The sequence below is a fragment of the Piliocolobus tephrosceles genome, chromosome 2, assembly GCF_002776525.5.
Source record: "Piliocolobus tephrosceles isolate RC106 chromosome 2, ASM277652v3, whole genome shotgun sequence".
In the NCBI taxonomy this organism is placed as follows: Eukaryota; Metazoa; Chordata; class Mammalia; order Primates; family Cercopithecidae; genus Piliocolobus; species Piliocolobus tephrosceles.
The window spans coordinates 84,782,103-84,800,885 of record NC_045435.1 but is presented as its reverse complement, the minus strand read 5'-3'; the positions used below and the strand labels follow the sequence as shown (position 1 = coordinate 84,800,885).

The window sequence follows — 18,783 nt, the reverse complement described above, 5'->3', positions numbered from 1 at the left end:
CTTTATATGACTCAATTGTTTGATTGAACTGAAATCCATGTGACTGAATTTTGTATTCGATGGAGGTTTAGGTTGTCTCAATTTTTGTTTTTATTAACTAGATTGAAATCACTAACTATATGCTTCTTTGTGCTAATTAGCCAGTATTTCCAGTGGCTTGCTTTTGTAGTCAAATTGTGGCCATGTCTGCAAAAAGAATGGACAAGAGTTCCACATATTCACTGGAAAAGACTCAGCTGTTGGAAGCCATTCTGATGCCAGAGTCATAGGTGCCCTTATGACATCATCACACTCTCTCTTCCTTCACACTTCCTGCCACAGTGGTGGCTAGAGAAGTACAGACCTGAGTATAATGGAGACCTCTAGCCTCTAATCATGGGCACTGAAGGGGATTGCAGACTTGAAGGGGTTGACCAACTACCTGCAAGTCATGGGCATTCAATGTTCTGTAAGAGACAGCCAGTTCACCCAAAGATGCAGGCAGGGGGAGGTGAATTCCCACAGTTAATCAGAATGCAAGCCTTGTGTCTATGGTCTCTGCGAAAGCCAAGAGGTTAAGGATGTGGTGAACTTGGCTGAAAACTGGGTATCCTGCAGACAGGACAGACACAGGGGATTCAGTCACAGTGAGGGAGTGTGCCCTGAGTTCTATAAAGAACTATCTACCCACACCTCTCCTCTTTAAAATTTGATTACAGAAGGATGGCCGTGTTCGCCAAACCATAATGGAAGATGATAATGAAACCACACTGTCGAAACAAATGGAGTGGGAGAAAATGCCTCCTCCCCGCAAACCAAAGGTAAGTCAGAGCAGGCCCTCAAGGTTGGAAGAGATCCCCCACACCTGCAACATCTCTGACCCATGCCACCCAGTAGTGGTGGTTGTCTTCTCTGTGGCTCATAGAACTGGTTAATCATGGAATTTCTTGTCTGAACTAGGAAACATTTGTGAGTGAAAGGTGTTGCTATTAATCCTTACTCAAGAACAACCACCATAAACTAAGAATTCCAAAAGAAGGCATTGCAATCTTAGGAGATGACAGCTCCATGCATGTTTTTGACCTAAAGATGTTCCAAAAGGACAAGATGTGGAGGTGGAAGACAGTGATATGGATGATCCTGAACTTGTGTAGGCCTAGGCTAATGTATGTTTGTTCCATAATATTCAGCAAAATAGTTTTGAAAGTACAAAAAAATTCTAATAGATAAAAGCTAATAGGATAAGTATATAAAGAATATACTTTTGTACAGCTATACAGTATGTTTATGTTCTAAGCTGTGTTATTATGGGTCAAAAAGTTTAAAAAATTAATATGTTTATAAAGTAAAAATGTTACATTAAAATGTCAATTTATTATTGAATAAAGAAAATTTTAAAATAAATTAAGTCTAGCCCACATGTACCGTGTTAACATCATCTATAGCAGTACATGATAATGTCTTAGGCCTTCACATTCACTTACCACTCACTAACTCACTGACCTAGAACAACTTTGAGTCCCGCAACTTCCATTTACGGTAAGTGCCCTATACAGGTCTACCATTTAAAATCTTTTATACCATATTTTTACTGCACCTTTTCTATGTTTATATATACAAATACTTATCATTGTGTTATAATTGCCTACAGTATTCAGTATGGTAACAGGCCATATAGGTTTGTAGCCTAGGGGATAGAAGCTCTATCCTACAGCATAGGTGCAGGCTACAGGTTTGTGTAAGTACACTGTATGGTGTTCACACAATGAGGAAATCACCTAGTGATGGTTTAGAATGTATTCCCATCATTAAATGATGCATGATTATACTTACAGAAACAATGAAATCTTATTAAAAATAATTTGGAATTCTAATGGTCATTTGTAGAATGTTCTAGATAAACAAGACTAATCATCTAAGAAGTGCATTTAAAAATAAGGGCTCCCAAATTAGGCCCACCCAGGGATGTCTATTTTAATTATATGCAGAAGGTTCCAAAAAAATCTTTTTAATTGCCTTTTTTAAAAGACTCCTTACCAAGGGAAAAGGAATAGATTAAGTAACTAATTGACAAGAAAATTGGAATCTGCTAACCTTTTCAATTAGTTACCATCCCACCTCAAAGATGAAAAGAAAGCTAGAAAAAGATATTTATAAAAGTTAAACCCTCAGGTCACCATGTATGCTTCTCTAACCACCAATATGCCCTGACAAGATTCTTGAGTTTATAGTTATCTGTGATGAGTCCAGGCATAGAAAATGCTTTGTCTGGGCTGGGCACAGTGGCTCACACCTGTAATCCCAACACTTTGGGAGGCTGAGGCGGGCAGTTAACTTGAACCCAGGAGTCTGAGACCAGTCTAGGCAACATGGTGAAACCCTGTCTCTATAAAAAAAAATACAAAAATTAATTGGGCATAGTGGCGTGTGCCTGTAGTCCCAGCTGCTTAGGAGGCTGAAGTGGGAGGATTGCTTGAGCCCTGGAGGCAGAGGTTGCAGTGAGCTGAGATGGCACTACTGCACTCCAGCCTGGGTGACAGAGTGAGACCCTGTCTCAAAAGAAGAAAAAGAAGGAGAAGAAGAAGTGAGGAGGAGAAGGAGGAGGAGGAGGCGGAAGGAGAAGGAGAAGAAATGCTCTGTCTGCTCTATTACTAATGGGGTTTGCCCTGTATTTAGCAATCTAGTTAAGAAACAGAAGCTAAATTAAAAACCTGGCTATCTAAATTAGTCTCCAGTGCATTCTTTTCTGGCATTGAGTTGGTTATTTTTATTTCAAAAAAATTTTTTTAGAGACAGGGTCTTGCTCTGTCACCCAGGTTGGAGTGCAGTGGCATGATTATGGCTCACTACAGCCTTGACCTCCTGGGCTCAAGTGATCCTCTCACATCAACCTCATGAGTCACTGGGACTATAGGTGTGTGCCACCATGCACAGCTAATTTTTTATTTTTTGTAGCAATGGTATCTCATTATGTTGCCCAGCCAGTCTTGAATTCCTGGATTCAAGCGATCCTCCTGCCTCAGCCTCCCAAAGTGCTGGGATTACAGGTGTAAGCCACCATACCTGGCCCAGCTAGTTATTTTGAAACAAGGAACTCAATAACTCACAACAAACAACACAAATAATCCCATTAAACGGTGGGCAAAGGACATGAATAGACTTTTTTTTTTGAGATGGAGTCTCAATGGCTGGAGTGCAATGGCGTGATCTCTTCAATTATTTCTTAAATAATCAAAAACATAATAAAGACAACTCAGGAATTATCTTGATAAAACATAAAGTCTTCATTTTTTTAGGTGAGTTATCAAAAAAGTAAAAAAAAAAAAAAAAAAAAAAAACCACCTCCTTTAGTGTAATTGCTTTTCTTTTCTTTTTTTTCTTTTTTGACAGAGTCTCGCTCTGTAGCCCAGGCTGGAGTGTAGTGGTGGTGCGATCTCTGCTCACTGCAAGCTCTACCTCCCAGGTTCACGCCATTCTCCTGCCTCAGCCTCCCCAGTAGCTGGGACCACAGTCACCCACCACCACGCCAGGCTAATTTTTTTGTATTTTTAGTAGAGACAGGGTTTCACTGTGTTAGCCAGGATGGTCTTGACCTCCTGACCTCGTGATCCACCCATCTCGGCCTCCCAAAGTGCTGGGATTACAGGCGTGAGCCACTGTGCCCAGCCGACTTTTTTTTAAAGATGATTTACAAATGGCCAATAGGCATATAAAAAAATGCTCAATATCACTAATCATCAGACAAATGCACATTAGAACCACAATGAGATATCATCTTACATTTGTCAGAATGACTATTATATTAAAAAATAATAATAACAAATGTTGATGAGGATGCAGGGAAAAGCGAACTCTTATACCCTGTTGGTGGGAATGTAAATTAGCACAATGTCTATGGAAAACAGTATGGAGATTTCTCAAAGAACTCAAAGTAGAACTACTGGTATCTACTAAAAATAAAAAGAAATCAATAATATCAAAAAGATGCCTGTTCCTCTATCTCTGTTGTAGCACTATTCACAATAGCAAAGATAGGGAATCAACCTAAGTGTCCATCCACAGATTATTGGATTAAAAAACATGTTTATATATGCAATAGAATACTATTCAACCTAAAAAAGAATGAAATCATGTCTTTTGTAGAAACATGGATGGAACTGGAGGTGAGTTAGTAAAACAAGTCAGAAACAGGAAGACAAATACTGCATGTTCTTGCTTATAAGTGAGAGCTAAACAAAAGGTACACATAGATGTAGAGTATAGAATGATAGAGGGTGAGAGAGTGGGAGGAGGTGTATGATGAAAAATTACTTAATAGCTGGAAGCCATCATCCTCAGTAAACTAACACAGGAACAGAAAACCAAACATAGCATGTTCTCACTCACAAGTGGAAGTTGAACATAGAGAACACGTGGGACACAGAGAGAGGAACAACACACACCAGAACCTGTTGAGGATGGGGGGTGAGGGGAGTGAACTTAGAGAATGAGTCAATAGGTCCAGCAAACCAGCATGACACACATATACCTATGTAACAAACCTGCACATTCTGCACATGTATCCTGTTTCTTTTTTTTTTTTAGAAGAAACAAAGAAAAAAATGTAAATAATGAAATTTTAAAAATAAAAATAATACAAATTACTTAATAGGTATAATATACATTATTCAGGTGATGGATAGCCTAAAAGCCCTGACATCACCACTATGCAATCTATGCATGTAGTAAAATTATAGTTGTACTCCATAAATTTATACAAATAAAAATTTTAAATGCAAAAATGAAACTCTTGTAAAAATTTATACCTATAAAGGAAAATTACTAAAAATGCTTGTAATGAGAGAAAGCCTTGGCGTAAATCTACATAACGAGCTTCACCTTTGCTGACTGCCTCGTCTTAACTGAACTTTCTACCTATACCATTCCTTGTCTTGGCAAATAACAGTGTTTAAGCTTGAGATCTAAGTTTTGTGACTTTGGTATGTAAGTTTTCTTCCTTGTTTTACCTAAGGGTCAGCCCTATGAAAATGCAAGTTTAGGGTAGAAAAATTTTAGATGATTATTACAAATGGAATAAATAAAATGGACATTGTTAAAGTTAAAATGAAGGTTTAATATACCAGAGATTGTGTGGGCCAGAGGGACTCTCTGCTGGTCCCCTAACATTACAGAACCCCAATTCAGTCTGCTGTACCTATTCCAGTTTGGAAAAATTTTTAAACCAGAAGTCAAAGATTACAATGAGAAATCTGATCTGACATGCTTAGGGCAATGACCAGATAGGTAAATCAAAATAAGAATTGACAATATGGCAAAGATTCTTTGATTCCACCCCATGCTGGGATAGGTGTAGGATATAATAAATTCCTCTTCAAAGATTTTAGCTTGTAAATTGTTAAGTACAATGAATTCTGAGATCCTCTCGAAAGAACCAATGTATCAGTATGTTCAGTTCCCCTGTTCTTTGTTCTTCATTTTAAAGTTTAACTTCCTTGTTCTCTTTGTCTCCTTGCCCCTAGTTTCAGTAAACAACCCCCTCCTAGCCTCTATCACCTGCTCTGTCCTGAGTCACCCCTGGTCACCTGCTCTGTCCTGAGTCACCCCTGGTCACCGCTCTGACCTGAGTCATCCTGAGTCACCTGTTCTGTAACTGTCCACCCCATCAAACTACTCACCTCGCCACTCCAACTCATACCCCTCCTCTCTTTAAAATAGTTGATCGGAATTAGCTTAAGACTATGCAGTCCAACCCTAGCCAATAGGGGAACAACACAGCAGTAGGGGCTACCTGCATCAGGAATAAGAACCCCTTCCCCTCCCTTGTTCAAGTGTGCTGTCACCATTGCTCCATCTGTGAGATGCACCCTTCTATAGAAGTAAATTGCCTTGCTGAGAAAATTTATGCTCAAGTGCTATTTCTTTTGTGGCACTGAAAGTTTATTTATAACATGGGTAAAATGTTCATATGGTAAAGAAGAGAGATATCTTCAGAGTAAATGATTTTTGTTAAAGACAAGTGAGCTCTTGAAAGAACAGATGATGATTTGTAACAAAGTTTATCTGGGTGTGGTGTTGACATCTAGTCTCCACTCCTGTTATAGGAGTTAATCTTCCCAGGTTGATGAAACTCCCAGGGAGAGGATTGAAAATAGTTGAGTTCCTTTTGGAGGATCTGTCTTTAGGCAGATAAGGGGAATTCAGAGAAAGTCTCCTTTCGAATTTTGCTGTTTTTCAAGTGCCTTCAGCTTGAAGTAATTAGTGCACCAAAGCAGCATATTTTGGAGTGGCATTTCATGAACTCCTTCAATGGCTAGCTTTGTTTAATGAGCAATTTGAGCAATTGCTAGGAGTGAATTAGGTAAATGTAAGCAGGATAAAAATTTACAGTTTCAAAAATATCTTTAGTAACTTGAAATCTAAAAGTTACATTAAGTTAAGTAATAAATATTTATTAAATGGCTAAGTTATTTCTAAGAAAGTTAAAATATTAAAACATTAATTACTGAACATACTGAGCATCCAGTTTTTATGTGGTATAGAAAAGGTAAATATATTTGGGTCTGTTAATAAACATGAAAAATTATATTACAAGTAAACATGTCTCTAGAAATTATGAAAATGCTGCTTATATACAGAATGCTGATATAAAACAGCTCACAAGGCTTATTAGTTTTCATCAAAAATAAAGAATACTAGGGATTAAAACTCTAATATGTGCTAACTGAAACTAGAGAATAAGAGAAACAACTCTGTATGTGAGGAAGAATAAGATGTTTTGTAAAGGAAGTTATAAGGTAAGAGGTAAGAAAAAAAGACAGTAATTTTTGTCCTAAAGTGAGTGACTAGTTATTCCACAAATGGAAAGAGGAAGAGTATAGGACAAACTAAGAGGATATAACAAATTTGTAGAAGGTTTGTGAAAAGGAAATTTTGAAAGACAAATATGTGTGGTCAAGCTGGCTGATGCGGTTTGGCTCTGTGTCTCCACCCAAATCTCACCTTGAATTGGAATTCCCAATGTTTGGGGAGGAACCTGGTGGGAAGTGATTGAATCATGGGGGTGAATTTCCCCCATGCTATTTTTGTGCTAGTAAGAGAGTTCTCACAAGATCTAATGGTTTAAAAGTATGTGGCACTTCCCCTCTTGCTCTCGCTCTCTCTCTCCTGCTGTCTTGTGAAGAAGGTGCTTGCTTCCCCTTCGCCTTCTGCCAAGATTGTCAGTTTCCTGAGGCCTCTCAGTTATGCTTCCTGTTATGCCTGTGGAACTGTGAGTCAATTAAACCTCTTTTTAAAAAAAAATTAGCCAGTCTCAAGTAATTCTGTATAGCAGTGTTAGACCAGGATAATACAAAATATTGGTACCAAGAGTGGGGTACTGCTATAAAGATGCCTGAAAATGTGGAAGCAGCTTTGGAACTGAGTAATAAGCAGAGGTTGGAACAGTTTGGGAGGGCTCAGAAGACAAGAAGATGTGGGAAAGTTTGGAACTTCCTAGAGACTTGTTGAATGGTTGGGACCAAAATGCTGGTAGTGATATGGACAGTAAAGTCTAGGCTGAGGTGGTCTCAGATGGAGATGAAGAATTTATTGGGAACTGGAGTAAAGTTCATTTTTGCTATCCTTTAGCAAAGAGACTGGCAGCATTTTACCCCTGCCCTAGATATCTGAAGAACTATGAACTTCAGAGAGATGATTTAGGGAGTCTGGCATACGAAATTTCTAAGCAGCAAAGCATTCAAGAGGTTACCTGGCTGTTTCTAAATGTGTATGCTCATATGCATAAAGAGATGGTCTGAAATTGCAACTTACATTTAAACGGGAAGCAGAGCATAAAAGTTGGAAAGTTTGTAGCCTAACCATGTGGTAGAAAAGAAAAATCCATTTTTCTGGTGAGGAATTCAAGGTTGCAGAATTCACATAAGAGGAGCTGAATATAATAGCCAAGACAATGGGGAAAAATGCCTCAAGGGTATTTCACAAACACTCATGGCAGCCCTTCCCATCACAGGCCTGGAGACCTAGAGGGGAAAAATGGTTTCTTGGGCAAGGGCCAGGGACCAGCTAGTCTGTGCAGCATCAGGACATGGTACCCTGCACCCCAGTCACTCCAGCTCCAGCCATCATTAAAAGGGACCAAGATACAGCTCAGGCCATGGCTTCAAATAGGGCATACCCAAAGCCTTGATGGCTTCCATGTGGTGTTAGGGCTGCAAGTGTGCAGAAGGCAAGAGTTGAGGTTTTGGAGCCTCTACCTAGATTTCAGAGGATGCATGGAAATGCCTGGATGTCCTGGCAGAATTCTGCTGCAGGGGTGGAGCTCTAATGGAGAACTTCTACCAGGGCAGTGCAGGGGGGAATTGTGGGGTCAGAGCCCCCAAACAGAGTCCCCACTGGAGCACTGCCTAGTGGAGCTGTGAGAAGAGGGCCACCATCCTCCAGACCCCAAAATGATAGATCCACTGACAGCTTGCACTGTACACCTGGAAAAGGCATAGGCACTCAATGTTAGGCCATGAAAGCAGCCAAGGGGGCTGTACCCTGCAGAGCCACAGGGACAGAGCTGCCCAAAGCCTTGGGAGTCCACCCCTTGCATAAGCATGCCCTGTATAGAGACATAGAGTCAAAAACGATTATTTTGGAGCTTTAAGATTTAATGACGGCCCTGTTGGATTTCAGACTTTTATAGGGCCTGTAACCCCTTTGTTTTTGCCAATTTCTCCCATTTGGAACAGGAGCATTTACCCAATGCCTGTGCCTTCATTGTTATCTTGGAAGTAACAAGCTTGTTTTTGATTTTACAGATTTTTGGGCAGAACAGACTTACCTGGTATCAGATGAAACTTTGGACTGTGGATTATTGAGTTAATGCTGGAATGAGTTAAGACTTTGAAGGAATGTTGAGAAGCCATGATTATGTTTTGAAATATGATAAGGACTTGAGATTTGGGAGGACCTAGAGGAAGAATAATATGGTTTGGCTCCATGCCCCCACCTAAATCTCATATTGGATTGTAATCCCCATGTGTTGGTGGAGGGACTTGGTGGGAGGTGATTGAATCATGGAGGCAGGCTTCCCCCATGCTGTTCTCATGAGAGTGAATGAGTTATTATGCAATCTAGTTGTTTAAAAGTGTGTCGTGTTTCCCCCTTTGCTCTCTGTCTGGCTGTCATGTGAAGAGGTGCTTGCTTACACTTCACCCTTCCGCAATGATTGTAAGTTTCTTGAGGCCTCCCCAGCCATGCCTTCTGTAGAGCCTGTGGAACTGTGAGTCAATTAAACCTCTTTTCTTCATAAATTGCCCAGTCACAGGTAGTTCTCTACAGCAGTGTGAGAATACACTAATACACTCTTCAACTAAGGACAGAAACTGCTTTGCTCATGAAGACCTGTAAGCTGAAGCTGGACAACTTGGACAACCCTCATGCCTGATGTGTGGGCCACTCAGACAGGTCATTGAAATACGCATTGTTATGCCCAGAGACATTCAAACTGCAAAACAGAATGAGAAGTTGATGACTTCATGCTGTGGGCAGCTTTTCCCAAGAAGTCAGAACAAGACTGCCCATCACAAGACTCATCCCTTTAATGTTTTCCTTGCTTATGCTTACGTCTTTCACATGACAGAATGTTGCTGTCATTAGAATTTCACAATCAGTAGCTTCTGCAGATAATTTGGCTGAGTTTAGATCTGTTATGCTAAACCCAAATCTTTATATGACCTAAGAGATCCTTTAGTCCACACAGTGGCTAACTCTAGAGGCATTCCTACCACAACTCTGTTCAGACTGTACTGGTGGTCCTTTTTATAGAGTCATACTTCTAGAATCACTTGTTCTCACTCCCTGTTTTAATTTTGCAGTCATGGGATTCTAGATTATGGAATGGCTACCTACTGGCTGATCAAGGAGGTAACTGTGCAGTTGCTAACACTTCTTGTTGCACATTAACTGTTAGACTCAGTTGCAAAACAACATTAAAGAGAAGGCTTCTTTTTTAAAAGTAGTAGGTTCCTGGTCTGGCTTGTTCTTTATCTAGTAAATTTTAGTTGGTTTGGCTCATGGGAAGCCTGGATGAGGAGCATACTCCAAACACTTGGTATTATCCTCCTGATAGTCATAATAATACTGTCCCTGGTGTGCTGTACTCTCTCAAAAGGTCTTAAAATGTTCACAGGCAGCAATCTGCCAAATGCTAAATGGTCTCTCTCTGTGTGGAATGATGAAAACTCAAGGAAACCATGAAAACAAGGACACGCTAACCTATGAATGACATGTTGAGACCAAAAACCCGAAGTGATGGCTCCTGAGAGTAGCACTGATGCCCTAAGTTTTAGTCAGACTCTCAGGTAGACGAGAGTCTGAACAAAAGGGGATATTGCTACACAACGTTTATGGGAGGCTATTGCTTTGGACTAGCCTCCTGCAATCGGTCCCAGCACATTAGCCCAAACCAGAACGGAGTCACTCATACTAGGTGCTATGAAGTCAGACTGAAATCTGAAATGGGCTAGTTTTAAAAAAAAAACAGATTTACAGCAGTCAATCAGAAGGAACCCAGTTTACCTGAACGAGCACGATAAAGAAGTTCCCTCTGTTTTCACCCTATAAGGAAAGTAACTTTCAAACAGCAATCTCCATTTTGTTTCCCGTTTCTGCTGTTTTCAGCCCTTTTCTGCCTATAAAGCCAACACCTCTGTTCAGCTCATCTTAACACTCTTCTATTTTATAGAATGAGGTAGTACCCAATTCTGAAATCACAAAAGAAAGCCAATTAGAACTCTAAATACAATTTGTTCTAAATTTGTCTTTTAACACAGCCATGCCTGAGCTATTATGAGCTCTACTATAGGAAATCTTTGGTCAGTGAGTCAAGAAACCCCCGTTTTCACTCAATTCAGTTTGCCAAGACAGATAGCAAAAGAGTAGGGCACCTCAACAGATTATTAAACAAAGGAGGGTTTAATTTTATGTGAGCAACTTTTGAGGAAGTGGTTTTCAAACACTGGTTTTTGAATCAGAATCTTAACAGAGAGTGTACCTAGGGAGTGCTTGACAGTAAACATGGAATTATCTCTCAACTAATACAAACAGAAGACCATAACATGCCTCTGATACTGAGGAGAGTAGTGAAAGGGAAGCTGCTGTGGTTTAATGGATAAATCAGCTCACACCTAGAATCAGAATGGCTAGAGGGTGAACGGAACATGAGTTAATCACCCACGAGCCTTATTTGGGATTTTACACTTTGCCTAATTCAACAAGTCAGCAGCAGGGAGCCAGGTGCACTCATCAGCCACTCATGAAACAACTCCATTAGGAATAGATGAGCTGGTCAAGGCTTTCCCTTCTCTTGCCCTGTATTCTGCTTATACAAAGCAAGTACCTTTGCTTCCAGGATAACCTCTCATCTCTGTCTCCTAAAGAAAGTGGACAATCTCCCCATGGAGAGAGCCTATTGTGGGTATGGGAACTAAGAGAGAAACAGTAAGAGCAGTACGTCCCAACTTTCAGCACACACCACTGTCCTGTGGAAGGCTTGGTAAAGCAGATTACTGGGCCCTACCTAGCACTTCTCATTCAGTGTTATCGAGGTCTCAGAATGTATGTTTCTAACAATTTTCCAGGTGATGCTATGGCTGCTGTTCTGGGGCCCTGTCCTTTGAGAACCATTGGGGTAGAGCATAGCTATATCTGGATGAAGGTGACTGTGAATGTTAGCATAATCAAAAGAACAGTGGTTTCAATAAATGAGAAGATTGTGTCTCCTTCCCATGTATGTCTGGCAGAGGTGGTCCAGGCTTGGTATGGCACTCCATGGAGTGAGAAGTCTTGGCCCCTTCTAACGTATTACTCTGCTATGTATTGCCTCCATTCCCAAGGTCATCAATAATCCAAAAATGAGTGCTACAAATCCAATAATTACATTGACAATGTAGCAGCAGGAAAAAAAGGAGGGGAAATGCATACTCCTTCTCTTTAAGGGTGTATTCTTGACATTTCTGGTTCCAGTTTGCCCACAGCTTAGAAGAACATAAAAAGAGACCTGAACAAATGGAGAGATATGCTATATTCTTTCAAAAAATGTGTTAATAGTGTAAGGCTGTCAATTATCTCCAAAGTAATCTATTAAAATCATATTCCACTAACAAAATTAAAGCTGATTCTAATTGAAATCTTCTTGTGTTTTATGGGAACTTGACACATTAGTGCAAAAAATAATACCATAGAGCAAATGTCCACAATTAGTTAAGTCAATTTGGGAAAAAAGAGAAAAGGAGTTGAAACATGCTTACCGACATTAAAATGTGTTACAAAGCAATTAGTCTGAAAGTGAGGCATTAGGTAGTAAGAGCTAAGGTGGTATATAAACAATTGCTTAAGTCTGGGTGCTGTGGCTCATGCCTGTATTCCCAGCACTTTGTCAAGGTGGATGGATCATTTGAGGTCAGGAGTTCAAGACCAGCCTGGCCAACACGATGAAACCCCCCATCTCTACTAAATATTAAAAAAAAAAAAAGAAAGAAAAGCCAGCAGTAGAGGTGCATGCCTATAATCCCAGCTACTTGGAAGGCTGAGGCAGGAGACTCGATTAAGCCTGGTAGGAGGAGGTTGCAGTGAGCCGAGATCTCACCACCACACTCCAGTCTGGGTGACAGAGTGAGACCCCATCTCAAAAAAAAAAAAGAAAGAAAAGAAAATGTGATTAAGAATTTGTGCGGTGGCTCAAGCCTGTAATCCCAGCACTTTGGGAGGCCGAGACGGGCGGATCACGAGGTCAGGAGATCAGACCATCCTGGCTAACACAGTGAAACCCCGTCTCTACTAAAAAATACAAAAAACTAGCCGGGCGAGGTGGCAGGCGCCTGTAGTCCCAGCTACTCGGGAGGCTGAGGCAGGAGAATGGTGTGAACCCGGCAGGCGGAGCTTGCAGTGAGCTGAGATCCGGCCACAGTACTCCAGCCCGGGCGACAGAGCGAGACTCCGCTTCAAAAAAAAAAAAAAAAAAGAATTTGTTGGGTGGATGGGCGTGGTGGCTTATGCCTATAATCCCAGCACTTTGGGAGGCTGAGGCAGGCAGATCACCTAAGGCCAGGAGTTTGAGACCAGCCTGACCAACGTGGAGAAACCTCGTCTCTAATAAAAATACAAAATTAGCTGGGCCTGGTGGCACATGACAGTAATCCCAGCTGCTCAGGAGGCTGAGGCAGGAGAATTGCTTAAATCCAGGAGGCAGAGGTTGCAGTGAGCCGAGATCACGCCATTGCACTCCAGCCTGGGCAACAAGAGTGACACTCCATCTCAAAAAAGAAAGAAAGAAAGAAAGAATTTCTTGGCTTTGCCTCATTCTCCTCTTCATGCACACAGCCAGGCAACAGTTTCTTCCCCATTCTGGCAGAACATAAGTTTATTTCCTGGACCAGTTGAACCAGAGAGCATCTGGAGTCTGCAGAATTCAGGCATGCCATGGCTAATGGCAGGGGTGAAGCACCATACTAAAAATAGAGGGAGCATGGGAGAGTGTGCAGGCTGCATAGAAAGGCCTCCAGCCCTCTGCACCAACTCAGCTTCCTGCAGAGAGGTTTGTTCTCCTATTCTCTGACCTGAGATTCTGGGATTCTTCTCTGGGAATCCGGCTCTGGGGATTCAGTCAATGATTACTGCACTAATGCAGCCTAACCAACTGTAAGACTCAGCGTCAAGCAACAATAAGCAAGCAGCCAGGGTTGCTTGGCTGGGGAAGCTCAGCTCCATGTTTCCCACCCTGCACCTACCAGGAGGCTCCCTGGGTATGTTCTACTCTTGGTAATAGCAGAATGCAAGAGGCAAATGTAAACGAGCAAACCTCTGAAAGCCAAGCCCAGAACTTGCATATCGTCCTCCCACAGTATTCTACTGGCTAGATCAAGTCATATAGCCAAACCCAAGGCACAGGAAGGTATATCCCATCCCCTTACAGGGAGAAATCACAAAATTCTGTAGCAAAAGATAGAAATATAGGGCCACCAGCGCAACCTATCACAAGCTGCAAAGAAATAAACTAATGAATACAGATGTTTGGGGCCCCTCACCGACACCAAACCCAACACTCTGCCTTAGCAACGTATACTGAATAGCACCAGATAAGAAACCCCACCGGTGGACACTGAGCTTCCCACTGAATTATTAGTGTCCCAATCTGATACATGGAGAGCCAATCAAGGATCACTAACATTGGTAAAAGGTTTCTCAAATGAAAGATTGAAACCAAATCTAAAACAGAAGAAAGGTGCTTAAAATAAATGTTATTGGGGAGAGAAGGGAAAATGTTTTAAACCTCTAATGATTATAACTAATATTGTTAGTCCCATAAAGATGATAACAAATCAGTGGTGGAAGAGCAGTGTGCTCTAAAAGAAAACACTATTCACAGGGTGGTAAAGACCATTTCAGAAACAGAAAATCTTCCAGAAAGTAGAACAAAAAGACAAAGAGAGGGAAGATAGAATAGAAACTATTAGGAAACTAGAAAATCATGCTGTGATCTAACTAATAGGATTTCTAAAAGTAGAAAACTAAGAAAATTAAGGGATTGAAATTATCAAAAAACTAATGCAAAAAAGTTTCCCAGAGGTAAATGGTGTGAAATTTTAGACTAAAAGACTAAGCCAGTGCCCAATACATTGAATGGTTAGACATAACATTCAATGGTTAGAAAAACCAAAACCCATCTCTAGGCATATCATCTTTTAATTTCAGAACAAAATGGATTAAAAACTTAAATCTAAGACCTCAAACTATGAAACTACTGCAAGGAAACATTTATAACACATGCACTACCTCCAAATCTTGTATATTTATATGCATGTGTTATAAATGACAGGGAACATATTATCCTTCAGTTCCATTTGTTTCCCTTATACTCTTCCATTACAGTACAGACAGAACAAAGTTAGTCTTTGTGGTTTCATTAAGTGGTCAGCTTAATGAGTTTTTGCAATCCTATATTCCCCAGAAACCACCACCCAAAACAAGAGACAGCACATTCCTCCTCCTTTGTACTGTTTGCAAGCAACATGCCTTCTGTCCCTACACTAAATGTAAACTCCATTCTTATTTATCTTACCTGTATATTAACTTTGCCTGTTTTATAATTCTATATAAATGGAATCACCTTGTAGGTTCTCCTTTATGTCTAGTTTCTTTCTTTCTTTTTGAGATGGAGTTCTGCTCTGTTGCCCAGGCTGGAGTGCAATGGCACAATCTCGGCTCACTGCAACCTCTGCCTCCTGGGTTCAAGAGATTCTCCTGACTCAGCCTCCTGAGTAGCTGGGATTACAGGCACCTGCCACCACGCCTGGCTAATTTTTTGTATTTTTAGTAGAGACGGGGTTTCACCATGTTGGTCAGGCTGGTCTTGAACTCCTGACCTCAGGTGATCCACCTGCCTCGGCCTCCCAAAGTGCTGGGATTACAGGCGTGGGCCACTGCGCCCAGACATCTGGCTTCTTTCCTTTAGCTTAATGTTTCTGAGATGCACACATAGTATACTCTTTATGGATGTAATTATTTTTATTACTGTGTATTATTATATTACATGAATGTATCACTAATTTTTTGTCTAGTCTCCTGTCAGTGGACATTCAGGCTGTTTCCAGTTCTGACTTATTTCAATAAAGTTGCTATGAACATTTGTACACATATATGTTGTAGATACGTGTTTTCATTTTTTTTTTGAGACGGAGCCTCGCTGTGTCGCCCAGGCTGGAGTGCAGTGGCCAGATCTCAGCTCACTGCAAGCTCCACCTCCCGGGTTCACGCCATTCTCCTGCCTCAGCCTCCCAAGTGGCTGGGACTACAGGCGCCCGCCACCTCGCCCGGCTAGTTTTTTGTATTTTTTAGTAGAGACGGGGTTTCACCGTGTTCGCCAGGATGGTCTCAATCTCCTGACCTCATGATCCGCCCATCTTGGCCTCCCAAAGTGCTGGGATTACAGGCTTGAGCCACCGCGCCCGGCCGTGTTTTCATTTTTTATCTGCAAACTTTTAGGAGTGAACTGCTGAGCTATAAGGCAGATGCTTGTTGAACTTCATTAGGAAGTGCCAAACCATTTTCAAAAGTGGTTCTACTGTTTTACACCTTTCCAGCAGCAGTCTATAAGAGATCCAGCCATTCTGTGTCCCTGCCAATATTTAGTGCTGTCCTTATTTTTCAGCCATTCTCTAGGATGCCTAAGGGTATCTCATTTGGGTTCCCGTTTTTATTTTCCCCATGACTAAAGATGTTGAGCATCTTTTTGTGTGCTTCTTAGCCATACATAAACTTCGTTTTCTGAAGCACCTGATTAAGAATTTTGCTGCAAACTTATTCTTTGTCATCCTTCTTTGGCTCTATTGTTTGACTGATTTGAAATCCATGTGATTGACTTTTCTGTTGATGGAGATTTAAAGTTGCCTCAATTTTATGTTTTTATCAACCAGACTGTATAACCAGAGTCATAGGTGCCCTTATATCATTATCACTTTCCCCTCCTCCACTCTTCCTGTCACATATATGGCTAGAGGAGTACACACAAGCATGATGGAGTCATCTAACCCCTAACTATGGGCAATTTAGGGGATTGCGGACCTGAAAAGGTTGAACCAACTACCTCCAAATCATGGGCATTCGCTGTGGTGTGAGAGACCACCAGTTCACCCAAAGTTGCAGGCAGGGAAGGTGAATTCCCACAGTTAATCAAGATGCAAGCCCTGTGTCTAGGGTCTCTGGGTAAGCTAGGAGATTCAAGATTTGGTGGACTTGGCACTGAGTTCCACAAAGAACGACCTACCCACACCTCTCCTCTTTACTTGCTTGCAGAAGCCTGGACAGTTTAAAAACAATGCAATGAATGATGATGAAAAAAACATATTGATGAAACAGAAACTGAAGGAGGAAAGGAGTAAGATACGAGAATCTCTTCTTCCACCCCAAACAAAGGTAGGTCACAGCAGGCCCTTAATTTTGGGACAGACCTCTGACAGGCAACTTCTCTGACCCTCGTCGCCCAGTAGTGATGGTTATCTTCTCTATGGCTCATAGCTTGGGATGACCATGGAATTTACAGCCCAAACCAGGATACATTTGTGGAAGGTGGTGCTATTATTTCTTAGGAATAAGCATCATAAACTAAAAATATCCCAAGCAACCAGGACAAATAATTGCTATACACAGAGCAGGGATGATCAGCAAGTGATTCATCCTGAGATATCTTCTTCTCCCATTTCCTTGTCAGCCTGAAAAAGGTGGGTGACTGAGACATGGAGACTTGGTTGCAGGGCAAATAAACCCTGAAATGTGGGGACAAGATCATGCAAAGTTCAAGAGTAGAGTGATGAGCACTGTTTGGATAATGCATGGCCAAATAAAGAGAAATCAATCTAAGTCTAAAATTTGTGTGTGTGTGCATGTCTGTGTGCACATGTGTGTATGTGTGTGTAGGGTAACTGAAGTTTAAGGTATGAAAGTCAAAAGAGGTCAAAGTGAGAAATAAATGAGAAAGATCCCAAACTGTGTGGAATGGGGAAAGTTTTAATACTATGACATGACAGAGGGAGAGAGCAGGTTGTGGATTTGAGCTGGAGTTGGGGAGGAGAGGGCAGGGCCAGCAAAGGACATCAGCTGGTGGGAGGATCTGAAGGGAAGGGTCATGGATGTCATGGCCCAGGTGGATCATGGTAACACTTTAACCTCTTGAACACAGTGTCCTTGCTCTAGACTGGCTGACAAGGTCAATGGAAATTCAAGTGAGGTAGCCAGGGCAGTCTACCTCCATTTTGCAGTTGGGGACATTGAGACTCAGAGGTCAAGGTGAGGTGACCATGTCCATTAACCTGTGGGTGGCAGAGGCTGGACACCTATCAGGTCTCCTAGGTCCAGCTCTTGTCCCATTCATGAACTTCAGAGGAAGGGGCCTTTCTCATAGAGGATCAAGGCCCCTTCCTCTCACACCCTGGGACTGACTGATGTGTGATAATATTTCCTGAGTGTCCTTCCTTTTCCTTGCACCCCTCCCCACTAAAGAAGCCACCTGGCGACATTGAACTGGCCTCCACGAAAATCCAGGCCTGGTGGCGGGGCACGCTGGTGCGACGCACACTACTGCACGCGGCCCTCAGAGCTCTGATCATTCAGTGCTGGTGGAGGCAGGTGCTGGCAAGGCTGCAGGCGAAGAGGCGGCGGGCGGCGCTGGAGCTCTGCGCAGGGCAGCTATGGGCAGCAGTCAGGCTGCAGTCCTGGGTCCGCATGTGGCGTGTCCGCCGTCGTTACTGTCGTTTGCTCAATGCTGTCCGCATCATCCAGGTCTACTGGCGCTGGAGAAGTTGCCATACCCGTGGCTTTTTCCATGGCAGCTATGAGCTCACAACAAGCCAGCTGAGCCTTGAGCTTGACATCTTCCTGGGATCACAGATTTGCCGAATTACAGACTGCATCCCCTTCCCAATAAAGAACTGACCAGGTCTGCTCCAACTATGTGTCCCTAGTTCTCTATTAAACAATCTCTGAGAGATCTTTGTCTCAGCAAAGGGTCAGGGAAATGAGGACAGGTACCTGGCATCTCACAGGTCAGCTCTGAGGAGTCAGCCGGCTTGTCTGGGGTCCTGTGGGGAGAAGGATGTGACAGCCCCATGCTGGAGGAGCAGGGCTTGTGATAGATTGGCAATTTGGGCCATAGGTGAGGGGGTTGGGGTTACAGAGCCACCAAGAAGGTCAGCTCCAGGGAGACTGGTTCCTGCTGTGGTGTGTGTAATGGCGCCCCCTGTGGCCATGCAATTTGGAGGCCTGTGC

At 42.1% G+C, this 18,783-nt stretch overlaps 1 protein-coding gene across 2 annotated transcripts; it reads left to right on the top strand.

The window, feature by feature from the left end:
- The first annotated feature begins 330 nt into the window (after positions 1-330).
- On the top strand, positions 331-18,465 carry LOC111528776 (IQ domain-containing protein F5-like). 2 transcript variants are annotated; one of them, XR_002727160.1, is made up of 3 exons: positions 331-490; positions 699-800; positions 940-1,007. XR_002727160.1 is itself a non-coding variant. In XM_023195571.1 (3 exons), exons 1-3 carry the CDS (start codon positions 431-433, stop codon positions 18,448-18,450), a joined length of 591 nt encoding a protein of 196 aa, XP_023051339.1. In that variant the 5' UTR covers positions 331-430; the 3' UTR covers positions 18,451-18,465. The 2 variants fall into 2 exon arrangements, 1 of the variants encoding a protein (XP_023051339.1); XM_023195571.1 differs by lacking the exon at positions 940-1,007 and adding an exon at positions 18,022-18,465.
- Positions 18,466-18,783: the final 318 nt, after the last annotated feature.

Bases quoted from the DNA above. Each gene is read 5' to 3' on its own strand.
- LOC111528776 (XM_023195571.1), top strand. From the start codon at position 431: ATGGGCATTCAATGTTCTGTAAGAGACAGCCAGTTCACCCAAAGATGC. The intron at 491-698 runs GTGAATTCCCAC...ATTTGATTACAG, and splicing joins AAAGATGCAGGCAGGGGGAG to AAGGATGGCCGTGTTCGCCA. The intron at 801-18,021 runs GTAAGTCAGAGC...CCACTAAAGAAG, and splicing joins CTCCTCCCCGCAAACCAAAG to CCACCTGGCGACATTGAACT.